The 14,860-nt window shown below is 37.3% G+C and overlaps 1 protein-coding gene across 4 annotated transcripts in view; it reads left to right on the forward strand.

Moving 5' to 3' along the window:
- RGS7 (regulator of G protein signaling 7) overlaps positions 1-14,860 on the forward strand; it is a 397,552-nt gene that overhangs the window by 190,806 nt on the left and 191,886 nt on the right. For all 4 annotated transcript variants that reach the window (XM_026649548.1, XM_026649549.1, XM_026649551.1 and 1 more), the window contains exon 2: positions 3,141-3,237. In XM_026649548.1, coding sequence (XP_026505333.1) covers positions 3,141-3,237 — 97 coding nt within the window. The remainder of the gene's footprint in view (positions 1-3,140; positions 3,238-14,860) is intronic.

A 14,860-nucleotide genomic window follows, 5' to 3' on the forward strand; every position in this document is an offset into this window, starting at 1 on the left:
ATGTAGTGCCACCCTCACTGAGATTTAATGCTATTGGAAACCAAACCAAAACACCGTATACATATTTGATCTTGTAATAGTTATTATAAAAGATTTTAAAAAGTTCTTTTAGAAGTTGAAAAGCCTCAAGTACAATGAGTGTGGCCATCAGTGTGTAGATAGATTTTGCTTCAAATATGGGGACCAAGTTTGCATCCCCTACACAGAAAAAACTTTGACTGATCTCTGGGACTTTTGCCTGAATATGGAGTGCTGCTTTTGGACCTATTGCCCTCAAATATAGATTTCCAAGTTGGGAAATGGAAGCACGGGGGAGACAGATAACAATATGTTCATAGATACATGGTGTGAATTGCCCTTTTCCAAATTGCTGGATATTTTCTCCCTTACATGTAATGTGACTAGAGATTTCAATGTTACCTTGTCTGCCATTCCATCTTACCGTGACAAATATTTACTGCACTGAACACCACCTCTGGAAAGGTTCCAGGATCAACCTGAGAACCCATCACCCCAGCTTTTGTTTTTTGTTTTTTTTTAAATAAAGGTTAAGACTAATAAATCCCAATGCATTGTCAAAGCTAGTCTGGTTTAAACAGATAAGCAGATAATAAAGGAACAGCAAGAAGCTACTACAGAGGCAAGGCAAAGCAGCTTATACTTCACTTTTGACCATCAAGTCAGGTGACTGAGCAGCAAACTGTGACACATCGGGAAGGCAAGCTACTATGTCAAACAGCAGCTTGTGTTTCCCAGATTAGACTTCTCAATCAAAATTAGAAGAGGATTTCTTTTTATCTCCCTAATTAAGCTGTTCTATCCTTTGTATTGTTTGAGTCAATGTTGATGACTAACTGAGGAGAAAAGCCTTGAGGACTGTTTCCCAAATATAATTAAATGAGGACATAATGTTTTGCAATGGAAGAGATTATACATTTGCTGAATTTAAAACAGGCAAAACAGAAAAAAAAAAAGAATTGTACACACTGGGAATTGAGCTATGTACTGAGATGTATTGAATTAGATGTTTTGGAGACATAAATCGGAGCATTTTCTTCTACTTTTCATTCTCCTGAGATCTTATGTATAATATTGTACAGTGATTGTCTAAAAAAATCCATTGTTTGTGCTGTTTTTGTGAGATGAGACAAGGCCTTCTAATCCAACTAAGCACATGCAAGAAATCCTAGCTCTGTTGTAACTAATTAGGAGGCAGGTGTTCTGTTATATCTAGTTTCAGAACATACAAACTCACTTAAACTATAATCAGTGCATACTGATTAAGCCAGTCAGTCCACAATGCTGATATTTAAAGCTTCAGAAAGGTTTTGCTCAGGGGATCTTCATTTCTGAACTTGAAGTGTAACAACACATTGCAGAGTCCTCTGAGGCAGATTCAATAGACCCATCCTAGGGCCAAATTCTGCTCTAGTTGTCCTGGTTACTTCAGTGGGCGACCTATGCACCAATGGTCGAAAATGGATCTTTAATCTGAAATGAAAGTCTTATGCTAAAGCTGACAGACTTTTTTTTCATTTAGGATTGCCATTAAGGTTAACAGTAACCTTCCCATTAACTTCAATAGAGGCAGGGTCTTCTTTATTCTTTAGATAGTAAATGCAGGGCCAGATTCCAACTCTCAGATGATTTGTCGCACTATTTCAGTTTCCTTAGTCAGTTCTTAATATCCAATTTTTGTTTAAAGAATGTGTATCCAAAGATCATGCATTGACTTCATTTACTCTTCATAAATATAATGAACATCTCCTTTCTTTGGAGTTACATTTTCAGTAACCTGTAGTTGTAAGCATTATTTTTGGTCTTCCACATCTTGCTATGCACTTCACACACAAGATATGCATTGTAAGTTAACCTATGTTTGCCTATACAGCTGGACCTATGTGCTCTTAACCAAGTTGTCCATATATAATCCACGTGCAATTGCAGTAAATGGGTCTCCAAGTATTCTCTGTAATCAAAAATTTTAAAATGTACTTTAACATAGAGAACCAAGGATTTTCCATGGAGCTTGGATTCTATTACTAATGACAATGAAGGAATGTACAGGGGTAAAATCATTATTAGTTGGATTATTTCATTTGTATATTTTAAAATATATACAGAGAGAATTTGTCTAACTTGTGTTTCTTTATTAAAGTTTACTATATATCAGGATAAAGTTTGAGATATCTTATTCCATATATAATATATCCACTAATCAGCCTGTCAGGATTTTGACCATGATTCTCTAATAAAAGGGCTTGCTCATGCTTTCGTTTGTAGCCAACAGAAGTTTGGTTTTAGCTTGAATTACAACAAGTGCAGGCCCAGTTGGCTTGTAAAATCTAGTCAGGCATAAATTAGCTAATACAATAAAAGTACCCAGAATAATAATACAAAAGGGCTCAAGACTTTTCTTGGCCAGCCAGCTACCAGGAGAACAACCTACATTTCTGGCTGTACTGTCTCAGTGGCAGGCAAATCCCACCATGAACATTTGTCCTTTCTTTCTCTTCGTCTCAAGAGAGAAGTGGGAATATAGGCTGCTATTGACTTAAAAGCTTCATTTTAGTTTCAAATAGCCTTTTTGATACCGTCCTCAATCACCAAAAAGACTGCATGGGTCTTTTCATGCAAGGAAGTGAGCACTCATAACTTCCATTTAAGTCGAGGACTGGGGCTTTTGAATAGAGGAAAAAGCTTTTACAGCATCTAAACCACCTGTGAATGAGACTATCACAGACACCATTTTGGAATCTTTTGGGAGAGGGGGGAGTTTAGATAGCTGCTTTAGACACTCTAAAAGCTACTGGTTTCTTTTATATTGGGTAACATTAATAGAAGGTGAGATTCTGTCTCTAATAATGGTTTGTAATCTCTTCAGAATGAAATCTTCCTGCTATGCCTCAGCATTCCTCTCTCAAGTATTGTCGGAGCACAAACTCTCATTGCATTAATGCTGTTCTTAAATAAAGAACTTGTGGGGTTTTTTATCCTCTTCAAATAAAAAATGAAATTATTGGGGGAAAAAAGTCAAATAAAGGTAGCAGGCCCTCATTTCTGGGAGGCTGAATTAAGGTTTTCAGATAATAGATTTCTGCTAGGAAATAATGCTGGTTTTATTTTTTCTTTATATTCAGATGGAAGACGTCATAGCACGCATGCAGGATGAGAAAAATGGGATTCCTATTCGTACAGTCAAAAGTTTTCTTTCCAAGATTCCCAGTGTCTTTTCTGGTAAGATTCAAAGTGAATTTCATACTGTTTAAAGCACTAGTGGTGCAAAGGGATTCTTGGACACCAATCATGTACTTAACATGAGTATTCTAAGAAATCCACGTAGTCATCTGATCTGGGAAAGAATTGGCTATATTGCGAATCCACTGAAAACTGGATTTCTTGGGAAAAGGGTGTGTTTCTGCTATGCGTTGCAAGGAATTTACTCAAAGGCTTTTCTAGATAGTCCAGTAAATTAAGCAATGGCAATACTAGATTTACTGCAGAAAGGCAATTACAGGTAGGTGGCAATATTTTTAATGCACCATATTTTCATTTCAAAGTAATTTATAAATCTGTTTTCAGGCTATAGGTGCACTGAGTTTGGTTGTCTATGTAGTCTAATATCTTAACATAAGAACTGTCATATCAGCAGCATCAAAGGAAGGTGAACCTTCCATCCCACAATGCCATGTGTGTGTTGTAGTACCATAAATGAAATTTTTTTACTGACTCCCACATAAAATCAACTTATGATCAGAAGCATAAGGGTTGCTGTCCCTTGTTTCAGTCTAGTAGTGCAACTGCAAATGTATCTCTTATTTGTTCATATATGTAGTCAATATCATTATTTATATTTTTTAAAAGATATTAACTATTTGTACCTTGTGGATATTTATCACTAAATTACTGACACCAATTTGCATTTATTAGTTTCTGCCCAACAGAGTTTGAATTCTGGAAAAAACAAAGACGTTGAGGCTGGGACTGAGCTGTACCATGAAAGCTTTCACAGCATCTGCCCACTTCATAGCTGGTCCTAATGAATGTTGTTAGCTTCTCTCTTTCATAAGTGCAAAAATCCACTCCAGTTTTTTTTAATCGACTGGCAAAATCCTTTTCATTTTCTTTGTTTCTGTTTATGCTATCAAATGACTGTAGAATTCCTTTGAAGTAGATCTTGGTGTCAAACCTATACACTGTAAAATGGCTAATAACTGCATAGGTTCTGTAGTGGAGAAGGTGCACCCATCACAGAAAATATTTGCAGAAATTTGCATCATGTAGAGCAGCACAAAATGTTCTATATACCTTAATATATAACATCTGGGATTTCTTTTGAAGAGTGAAAAGGAGGAGTGCAGCCAAAGATACTTCCTATGAATGGATAAAAACCATTCAGGGTTTAAAAGAGAAAACATAGCATACAAATATTGGCCTCTGAGAAGTTGACCTTTTTCTCCCATAAGCATGTAGAGTGTGGGGTTCCCATGAAAGGATTCATCTTAATTCTGTCTTTCTTTGACTGCTGTGGGTCCAGACTTATGTCTACAGTTTACTTATAGGAGACATTATTTCCAAAAGCATTTTTTACTTGTAAAGAAATGGTCAATGATACTTGTGGAAGTTATATTAAAATAAGGTACCTTTTCTTCAATAGTACAGGTTCCAGTAGAAGTAACAGCAACTCCTATGAAGGAGGTTTGTTCATTTACAGAAGTTCATCTTATTTTTTTGTCTTAAAAACTATAAGAATCAGAGTTTATTGTTCCTCCCCCAAATCCTCTCTATCACATATTATTCCAGTAACTTTCACTACCCGATATTAACCTCCATTCCAAACATATTCTATTTTTCCCACTGTTCAAAGTATCCTCGTTTCTGTGGATGCAAATAACTGAACTCATGAACATATAATTAAGTTGGTAAAGTTCCATGTATAGTACTCCCCTCTACTGGATGGCATCAGAACTGCTTGACTTTGTGCTAGGCCCTTTCCTGCTGTCAGTAATTCTTAAATTAATGGGTTAAGAGTTCATGTTTATGGAGCAGGAGTATCTCAGCTCTGCCATAATGATCTTCCAATTATGAAGTTCTAGGTGGCCACAGATTTGTTGAAGAATAATGTTGTACAGGCTATGTTGACTGCTACTCCCAACAAAAGTATCCATTTATTAATTCAGCATTAAAGTGGGAAAAAATCATTAGTTTTAAATAAAATGTGGAAGTTAATGGATTGCTTTATAGCTAAACCTGAGTGTGGAGTTGTCTACCTGGAAATGGTCTGGCCAATGGGAAGATGTTAAAATGATGAGTGTATAGGTGTAATTTGAGATGTGGCTGGCTGCAAGACAATATTTGGACTTACTGAAGGCTGTGAAGTTATTGGACAAGATCATGAAGTACTCCCATTGGGTTCTGGTATCATTAACAGATCACAGAGCCAGTTCTAGGGTCTTCATTTAATGAACAAACCTTGACAAATGTAATTTTGTCCCAGGTCTACAATCTCTCAAACAAAAAGTGGCCAGAGACCATTTTGCTGCTGTAGACAATCATCTATCCTACATGTTATAGTAGATCTGTCCCCCTTGAAGGAATCCCACAGTTAGATACAAAACAGTGAATGTAAAATACTTTCAATCCAGGATTCTTCACTCACAGTGCTGTTGGAGTTCTAGAGCCGTTTTGCTCAGGTGTTGCATAACTTTGCAAGGCGCAAGCTGAGGAGAATTGGGCCCAGAGTCTTCTGTTGCACAATCGGTTAAAACTAAGCACCATCATATTTTAGTAGGCAAATATTTATTTAATAAATATGTTTTAACTTTGGGAATGGGTAGGATATTTAAATATTTCATATACTTAATGGAATAAATTCAAATTTCACAGTATAATTGACATACAATATGAAGGGTTCTCTTTCTAGTTGTCCTATTTACAATTGGACAGCAAGTGGCAGAGTTAATGGTACTATGGGGACCTTCATTCTGAATGTGTGAGTTAAAGTCAAAAAGTTCCATTTATACCACAGTATACTTGCTCTGAATGTCATAGAATCATAGAATATCAGGGTTGGAAGGGACCTCAGGAGGTCATCTAGTCCAACCCCCTGCTCAAAGCAGGACCAATTCCCAACTAAATACCAATGTCCCTGAATAAGAGGTTTGACTGTATGTGAAATGAAGAATTATCCTAAAATGATTTTTATATTATTGTTGTATTTGAATAAGACAACTTATCATGCATTCAACATTTTAAAGTATGGTGTATGGCTGTTTAGTTCACTAAAGAAAAGATGATCGTAAAACTATATTTTGACATGCACAGAATGCAAAAATTAGGATTTAGCCATAAAATCCTGATTACCATTTTGGATTTTCTAAAATCCATGCGTCAGGTTTTCACAGCAACACTTGCCCACATTCTCATGTTGCATAGGTTTCTGCAAAGCAACATACTAAGAAGCTTGCAAACCTCTCAAACTGGTCAGTGACACTTCTCTAAAAGGAGAAATTGAAAATTGTCAATACAATGAAGATTTCACAGCTTTTTTTGGAGCCTTTAAATAATCTTGTAAACTTCCGTATGTATCGAAGCATTAGTGTTTAAACAGGCTGTACAAATGGAAAACAAATTCTGGAATACAGTCCAGAATGATGGTCACAATGTAATGGAGGCAGGTTTTGCAACTGACTTATTATAAAGACAAGCTAGATCTGTTGGTTTACCACAGTGAGGCCTTTTAAGTGCAAGCACTTCCACCCATGCTTAACTTTATTCACAAGAACATTCCCATTGAAGCCAATTAAGCTACTCACTTATGTAAAGTTAAGCAAGTACAATCTTGTTTGCAGGATTAAGTCCTTAAATGATAACTTTGCAGTTATTCTATTAAAATGCAAGAATGAGTTTTTCATTTTCATTTACTTGTATTACATATTACTGATCATGACAACACCAAGTGAAATATTACTTTAAATAGCATTATCTTTTATTTAGAATAATGTCAAATGACTGATTATACCCACTTAATGTTTTTAAAAGCATTACAGTTTAGCAAAATTTCAAATCAAGAATTGTATCTGCATTTGATTTTAATATAGAATGTTGTGATGGTAGCTTGTCATTTTTGTATAGGCATTCCTTTAAGATTTTTACAAATACAACATCTGTGCTACTAAATATCTCAAATGAAGGGCACTTCTTAATTTATAATCATTACAAATGGCTGTGATAATAAAACATCAAATTATATCAGCATGTAAACTTTGCACAAAAGGACAATTAGCCAACATTACATTCATGTGCTCATATAGAACAAGCACATAGTGTGTGGTTGGGGGAGGGGACTGACATCAAATAATTATTTATGCACAAAAACATTGTTTTTGTTCCATTATTTTTTGTCCTTTGTTCAAGTGCAAATTTGTTAAATTATCTCTCAGGATCTGTTTTAAAACAGATTTTTTAAATAATTTGAAAACAAAGAATGTGAAAATACAGAATATATATGCATTTATACTCTGTGTGTGTCTGTGTGTGGTATTATATACTTAAGGGCCAAATTCATGTGTGGTGTAACTTTATTGAAGTTGGTGGAGTTAAACCACAGCTGAATTTGGGCCATGGATTCCAAAGTATTTAATCCCATTATTTCCTAATTTTGTGAAAAAATCTATTCCTGGGCTAAAACCTTGTGTGCCAAGATTCAGTCCAAGAATTTTTAACACCAGATTATAAACCTCTGAAAACAGAAATATATAATAGCAATGCTGGCCAGTGTAAAGGGACTTATTGCAGGGGGAGGGATAGCTCAACGGTTTGAGCATTAGCCTGTTAAACCTAGGGTTGTGAGTTCAATCCTTGAGGGGGCCATTTAGAGCTCTGGGGCAAAAATCTGTCTGGGGATTGGCCCCTGCCTTGAGCAGGGGGTTGGACTAGATGATCTCCTGGGGTCCTTCCAACCCTGATATTCTATGATCTGCCCATAACCTCTATTAACATTAATGGGCAGATACACATGTGAGTTCTTCTGCATCAAGATGAAACTGTACTTCTTATTATGCAAATAACAACTACAGTTAACAATTTAATACATTACAAAGTCTGTGAGAGAAATGATTGGGCAAATTATGCATACTTGTATCCAAACATTGAAGAGGAATAAAAGCATTCTAAAAATAGCATACTCGGCAAATTTCTACTGGAACCCATGCTGAAAGAATTACAGGAAGTTTGCCTCAGGACATTGCCTACTCTAACATTTTACTCATGCTACCCACGAACCATTAGTGGTCACATTATGCTGATCTGCCAAATGATTGTGGTGCATTTTGATAGCCTTGTGAGAAACAGAGATAAAAATCACACACCTAAAAAATGCACCTTATGCGTTGTACTGTGATCCTGTCAGATCTCACGCTAAGTGGGGTCAGACTAGTACTTGGGTCTAAGGCCAAGGCGCTGCAGTAAGTGGTGCTTGTGGTCATTAAACATTCTATGGCACATCTAGCAAGAGCAGCCATCCTGGCCAGCTTCCAACTCGGGTAATTGCTGTTTATTCTGTCTATCTAATTATCCCTCTGTAGTTTCCACTGGTTGTTATTTTTCTTTCCCTATCTTAAAATGTTAGTGTGCTGTTAAACAATTGCCCAGTGAGGTTGCTGATGGTAGTTTTTATAGTTTTGTATATTGATATTGTTAAATGTACATAGCTTTTTGGGTTTGAGGATAAAAAGATACAGATATTTTATACTCTCTGCAAGAAGAGGCTGTTTTTATTTTAACTAATTATTTCCAGTCTTCTTTCTCCTTTTTCAAATACATGGCACTTTTTCATGTGTATTTTATACACCTCTTCTAAGATGTATTTCTCCGTGCCAGATAAGACCCTTATTCAAGATTATTTTCCACATTACTTGCGAACCAAGTAATTTTCTGATGAGATCTTCTGCCTTTAGTAGCAGCTCAGGAATGATAGTGTCTTTCTCAGAAACATGAGAACAGGGTAAAACCTGTCTTTCAGGCAAAGTCCACACTTCTCAATTGCTAGATTGCCTTTGAAATCAATGGGTTTTTTTCTGCTCATGTTCAAAAGAAAAAAACAGAACTACTCTTTCAGTGATTACACGGATTGCTCCATGTGCTCTGCAGCAAATTGGGCCAAAGTTCTGAAGCAAGGTCCCCCTCGGTTCTCTGGAACTACTTTATGGAATTCTGCAGCAAACTGGAAATTCTGCAGCAGGAGCAACCAAATGTTAAGAATGAAGGTTTATAATGCACTAAATGTGAAAATGAGCAGTACAAAAAGGATAGAATCCTTCGTGTCATTCTGGATTTCCAATGCATTTATTGTTTGCTGTTCCCAAAATCTGAAATTGTAATTTGCTGCTAAAATATAGAAACAATTCAGAAAACGCTTCCCTTAAAGTTGTGCATCATTACTTTTCTCTGTCCTCTTCTATCTCCTTGTTGTTGATGATGTTTATTGTGGTAGTGCCTAGATGTCACAGCCCTATTATGCTAAACTTGAAACAAACCTATAACAATAAGATGTTCCCTGTTCCAAAAAGTTTTCAGTCTAAGGTCTTGGCTACATGACAAAGGTGTGATCATGAACAAATTCAGTTAAAATGGTTCAATCCCCTGGGTAGACTCTTATTTTGATTTAAAACAGACTTATTTCTGTTTAGTTTAAGAATTGGGAATTGGATTAAGCTAAACTGAAATAAGTCATTCTTAAACTGAAATAAGAGCAAGTGTCCACACAGGGATTTTGCACCACTTTAACTTGATAGTTATGGCTGTTCAACTTAAAACTGTCTCATGTAGAGAAGTCCTAAGTAAGTGATAATCCTATAATTTTCATTTATATTTGTTCTCAATGTTTTTCTCTCTCCACTACTTTCCTTCACTATTCTCTGACTGACTCTACCTACTTCCTGCCCTTGTTTAGTTGCTGTTCCTGTTTTCTTTTCCACATACCTGCCTCATCTCTCGCTCCTAGTTCTAGTTTTCCAAATGTTTCATCTCTTCCTCTAGTCATCTCATGACTTTCTCCCTCTTTCCCATTTTCTTCTCTGCCTGCTCCCCCTATTTCTAAGTTTTGTCCTTAGTTTTCTATCGCTTCTCTTCATCCGCCCTTTTAATATTCTCTCCTTTAACAAATTTCCCTTTGCACCTTTATTTCTCTCCTCAGTCTTCTGCTAATTTCTGTCTCTCCCCTTTTTATTCTGAACACTTGCTAATTCACCTAAACACCTACATGTAACATGCACATTTGCCTTTTTCCTTGCTCCTGTTATCACACATGTACACATGGAAATGTACACACGTCCCTCCGATGTGCCAAGAAGATACCGCTTGCTTCAGCACTGCTCTCCTGAGCTACCTCTAGAATGGGAAATCTGGCTGTTTGAAGTGGAGAGGAAGTGTTGCCAGGACCAAATAGTCCTCTTTTGTGTTGTTCAGTGTCTGAAAACTGTTAGTTCTCAATCAAGCTGCATATCGGGGTTTGGACAATTAATTGAAAATTAAGCTATAGCTGAAATGTGGCTGCATGGACATGCTACTTCTGTGAAGTAAATCCAAGATAGCAGCCACAAGCTCTGTGAGGAAATCCTACAGATCCACCACACTTAAAAGTGACAAGACTATATGCAGTTTTCATTCACAAGTGGACAGCTCCTTTCAAATGCCTTTGTAGTAAATTTGACATATACTATTGCTTGTGGCCTACTGTTCACCTACAACCAGATAGACCGTGTAACATAGGCTCTTTGGGGCAGAGATCTGACTTTTATCATGTTTGTATAGTGTCTAACATGCTGTAAAAATATTAGCTGTAGTACCTGTCAGGGTTCCCTCCCCACTCTGAACTTTAGGGTACAGACATGGGGACCCGCATGAAGACCCCCTAAACTTATTTCTGCCAGCTTAGGTTAAAAACTCCCCAAGGCACAGATTTTTCCTTGTACCTTGGATTAAGTAATGCTGTCACCACCAAGTGATTTAAACAAACATTTAGGGAGGGCCACTTGGAGCCCTATCTTCCCCAAATATCCCCCCAAACCCCTACACCCCCTTTCCTGGGGAGACTTGAGAATAATATCCTCACCAATTGGTACAGGTGAACACCAACCCAAACCCGTGGATCTTAAAACAATGAAAAAATTAATCAGGTTCTTAAAAGAAGAATTTTAATTAAAGAAAAGATAAAAGAATCACCTCTGTAAAATCGGGATGGTAAGTACTTTACAGAATAACAAAAGACTCAAGAACATAGAGGATCCCCCCTCTAGGCAAAACCTTAAAGTTACAAAACCAAGGATAAACCTCCCTCTAGACAAGAAAATCACAAGCCAAAATAAAAATAAGCTAACGCATTCCCTTATTAGTACTTACTAATTCTAATTGAGTTGGATTGCTTGCCTTCTTGATCTGTCTCCGCAAGCACACAGAACAGACAGAACAAAGCCCTCTTCCCACCCCCCCCAGATTTGAAAGTATCTTGTCCCCTTATTGGTCCTTTTGGTCAGGTGTCAGCTAGGTTACCTGAGCTTCTTGACCCTTTACAGGTAAAAGAGGAATTAACCCTTTAAGGGTAAAGAGGGATTTTATGCTACCCTTAGCTGTATGTTTATGACAGTACCTGATTCTAATCCTGAGAATTTCATAATCATCAACACGTACTCTTAAAAATGGTCTGTATCTAGACACAACAAAGGGCAGTATTCAGTTTTGTAACTAATCGGCTAGTGAACATATGTATGTATCATTGCCCACCACTGGATGGAAGTAGAACTGCCAGATCATGTCATTGGTCCTACATTGCTAACAGCTAATGGAGATTTCCCCAAATCTCTTGAGGGGATTTCAGGAGTGTCTGGCTTATTTGACCTCTTCCCTTCCAGTTTGCTATTCAGAGTCTATACAAAGAAATGTCGAAAATAATGGGGAAGATGACAGGAATAGAGCAATAATATGTAGAACAGTGGATTGAGAGATTCCTAATTTCAATTAAAATAGGTATCTTAATTTTAAAAAGTATATAGAAAAGAGAAACAATGTATCTGATAGGTTAATCATATATATAAAATGTGTACATGTGTATACATCTTTAAATGATCTTTCTGTGTATCCCTCTTAACACACCCAGCCTTCTTTACAGTGCCTGTCTGCATCACTGACGCACACTGCTCACCAGCACCTGGTTTGTAGTAACTAAGCAGTCAGTCAAAGCAACAAATATGGTAAGGGATAATAGAACACATGCCTACTGCACCGAACTTCCTGTGGTCAGACATTAATGCCTCATGGCACTCTGGGTTCCACAAAGACACAAAGTGGTGAAGAGACACACGTTGGCCTGCACCAAGCACTTAAGGTTTCCCAAAGCCTTTGTGCAGAGAAAGATGCTAGCCTGCTTGCCAAAGTCCAGTTGGTTTTGGGAGTCCACAGTGTAATGAAGGACATTCTAGCTGACTTGTGTATTGTCCAGCTCCCATAGTTTTTAATGTGCTAATATGTTCCACCCCTCAGACCTCTGGGAAAACTGAGGGTTATGCTGTAAAATACATGACTGATATCACACATTTGTTGCCATTTTCCATATTATGGTGCAATACTGTGTATACTTTGTACAGGGCCTGTGTACTTTGACTGATAATTTAGGGCATCTAATATAATATGGCATATCTCCATACAAGTTCCTCTGTAGAGTATGTTACTGGGCTCAGAAAAGAGTAACACATACCTTGGTTAGCGTTGTACTTTCTGCTAACAATTATTGTATAATGTTGTTAAACTAAGAGAAGCTTTTGACAGGCTTGGTTGCACTCTCTGCCAATGCATTGTTTGTGTCTCAACTGAAATCTCTACATTGCAGTTGAATTGCAAGCTCTTTGTGGCAGAGACTCAATCATGCTTATATTTTCAATAGCTCCAAGCATGCTGTTGTAGCTATGTACATAATTATCCAAGATGGTGACTGAGGATAAATCCCCGAAGCCTCTTTTGAAGCTTTGAGTGCTTGATCTTCAATTCTAAAATTCAATTTAACCATTTCTAAGAGTCCAAATAAGCTTTTGTGCTTGACAGTGAAGCTCAAAATCACAGGGCTTGAATGTTCAGATGGCACAAATCTAAAATAGTGACTGGTAGCTGGTGTGCTGTGCTATACAGCCTGCTGTGGTCCTGCTATGCTCTTAAAGTGAAGTCAAAATAATCTTATTAACCTGTTTTCATTTGTAGCATCAATTTGTGTAGGTACATAATGCAGCAAAACATACAGATCTGAGTGGTTGCTGTGTCTTTTTGCCTTAACGTTTTGATGAAAGAAAGTCTTGCAAGGGGTAAGGAAAAAAGAGGGGGCTTGGTATTAGTCTCCTTAGATTTTATATGCCTTATGAGAATGAAGCTGCCAATCTGCTTCTTAATCATCTCCACAATCAACAAAGCTAATCACACCAAAAATTCTAGATGTATTTTCAGCTAACGTTGATTGGAATATCAGAAATTGATAGGAGATGGGTGATTTGCATAACACAGGGTTCATCTCTAGGGCTGTGAATGAATAAAAACTTGTTTGAAATAAATGTAGGAAATATGACATATGAATCATAGAGATTATGAAGAGCACTGAGATCATATTTGTTTTAACCAGAGGCACACAACAAGCAAATGGAATAGTCTAGCTGTTCAGATCTGGATTTGGGCAAAAAGAAGCATACATACTTTGTAGGTGATGCAATGCAGTAATTGGTTTTCTTTTGGCGATATCCATATTGAAGGCTTCATATATCATCATAACATGGCATATTTGTTTAAGACAGATATATTGATGTGGTGGTGCCATGCAGCCTTTATGGAAAACTGCTGTATAAATTTATGGAGATCTAAAATATATAATGCTCAGATACTATTGCTGGTGAATGTGATAAATCATAAAAATGGAGGTAAGTAGTAACACGTACATGCTAAGCTGTACATAGAATTGAATCTGTGTTTGTACAGTATCTAGTAGAAAAAGGTGCTGCTGTTCCATGACTGTGGCTCATAGGTCCTATTGCAATACAGATTAATAATAATTGAATCAAAATTGATCTAGGAAACTCTGAGACACAACATGAACCATAGAAACTCAAATGAATAAGTCCAGTTGCAATTCCTTTTCAGTTCAAGTTGAAAGTGAATCTTAATCTGGGATGTATAGTAAGCAAAATGTCACTCTTGATAATCTTCCCTTTTTCCCAGCTACCTGGGGATGGGTTGCCAGATCCATCTGTTCCAGCCGGCCAATCCAATGCTTCTTCCATATTCACTCCATTCTCCCATGCACAGTCTAAGCACTGTTTTCTTGGCTTCCTCTTGTTCCCCACCCACAAACTCTAGTTTCAAATCCTTCCTTGGTATGTGCCTGTACCATCTCAGTCTCATCTCTTGCAGCTTCTTCTGATATCAGGAGTGAGAGCAAGGTCTGTGTTGATGTGTTTCCACGTGGCCCAGCAATGTCACACCTCTCACTGCCCTTAAACATCTCATTTCAGTGGCTTCAGGTCTTCTCAACTACCTCTCTCTGGTCGCTCACGTCTCTGATCAGTACAGAAGCGCTGGTCTTACCATGGCTTTGTACAGCTGTCCCTTAAGTAGTATGAGTATCCATGTATCATAAATCACTCCACTTATCTTGTGCCAGAGTTCCCCATGATCAGCAGCCTTGTTTGCGGTTCTCTGTCAATATCTACATTTGCTGCTAACCAGCCCCCATAATACTTAGGCACTGGCCCTCAATGTTGTTATCATCTGGCTTGGTTCTGTATGAGTCATACATATGAATGCAGTCTTTTCTTTCCTCATTTTGGGG

The sequence above is a fragment of the Terrapene carolina genome, unplaced genomic scaffold (assembly GCF_002925995.2).
Source record: "Terrapene carolina triunguis isolate 2854851 unplaced genomic scaffold, T_m_triunguis-2.0 Scaffold85, whole genome shotgun sequence".
Lineage (NCBI taxonomy): Eukaryota > Metazoa > Chordata > Testudines > Emydidae > Terrapene > Terrapene triunguis.